The sequence below is a fragment of the Condylura cristata genome, unplaced genomic scaffold (assembly GCF_000260355.1).
Source record: "Condylura cristata isolate star-nosed mole 26May11 unplaced genomic scaffold, ConCri1.0 scaffold00009, whole genome shotgun sequence".
Taxonomy (NCBI): domain Eukaryota; kingdom Metazoa; phylum Chordata; class Mammalia; order Eulipotyphla; family Talpidae; genus Condylura; species Condylura cristata.
In genome coordinates this window covers 842,578-843,566 of record NW_004567110.1, presented here as the reverse complement: position 1 = coordinate 843,566, position 989 = coordinate 842,578, and the positions used below count along the sequence as shown (strand labels likewise).

The 989-nt window shown below is 65.9% G+C and overlaps 1 protein-coding gene across 1 annotated transcript in view; it reads right to left on the bottom strand.

Annotated features, from left to right (window-relative positions):
- Window positions 1-710: 710 nt before the first annotated feature.
- LOC105853426 (chromosome unknown open reading frame, human C16orf95) overlaps window positions 711-989 on the bottom strand; it is a 13,341-nt gene continuing 13,062 nt past the window's right edge. Inside the window, exon 6 of the mRNA XM_012722863.1 lies at window positions 711-955. Coding sequence (XP_012578317.1) covers window positions 831-955 — 125 coding nt within the window. The 3' untranslated portion in view covers window positions 711-830. The remainder of the gene's footprint in view (window positions 956-989) is intronic.

The following is a 989-nucleotide window of genomic DNA, read 5'->3' as shown; positions in this document are numbered from 1 at the left end:
GGGCTCGCGGGGCGTTCGGCCGTGCACACCCCGTCCCGACAGAGCTGGGATGTCTTCTCAAGCAGAGACCCGAAAACAGCACCACAGCAAGCCGAATGCAGCGTCCGGCCCAGCGCCCACGGGAGGCTCGGCCGCCGCGCACCCCGCACCCCGGGGCCTGTGACATGGTGGCGACCCACCTCGGCCCACTGGGCAGGCACGGCCCACGGGACAGATCACCCCAAGTGGCCGTGTGAGGCGGCGAGGCAGAAGTGCTCTTATCTCAGATTCTGCGGGTCAGAAACCCAGGCGTGGCGAACGGGCTGACCGCAGGCTGTGGGCCCCCGGAGGCTCGACGGGGCGGAGGCACTCGCTTCCAGACCCACTCGAGCGGCCACTGAGCCCGTCTCTACACGCAGCCTCGCCACGGAGGTGCTCCTGCCCACCAGGGACCCCCCGAGACAAACGGGCCCGTGGGGTCCAGCGGGCGCTGTCTGCAGACATCCCTGGCCGCAGACTGGCCCTGTGCCACAAGCGCGAGAGCTCCAGGAAGCTCGCTGACCATGGTCGCCCCGCGAGGCGTCCACAGCGCCGCCGGCCACTGAGGTTACCCCACGCTAGCAGGCGTGGGGCTTACCCACTCTTCAGAAGCTCCAAGAGTCGGCGGCAAAGGTCAGCCTGCCAGGCATACCAGATGCTCTTAAATTTTATTGCAGAGGAAGAATCTGGGGTTGGACAAACGGGCCCCCGGGCCTGGACAGGTCACAATCAGCTTTTCTCACCGGGAGGGCAGAAGCGCGGGCAGCTTGAGGACTGTGGCTTGAGGAGACGGGGAGGAAACCAGCTGTTTGCTAGGAAAGCAGACGAGGCGTGGTGGCGTTTTCCACTTGCTCTCTGAACTCCTTCCGGAGACGGAGTACAATGGCCTCTGCTTCCCCACGCGAGCCACGGAGCCGGCCACGGAGAACCCCGGGGCCTGGGAGTCAAATGGTAACCAGGTCGGGAATAAG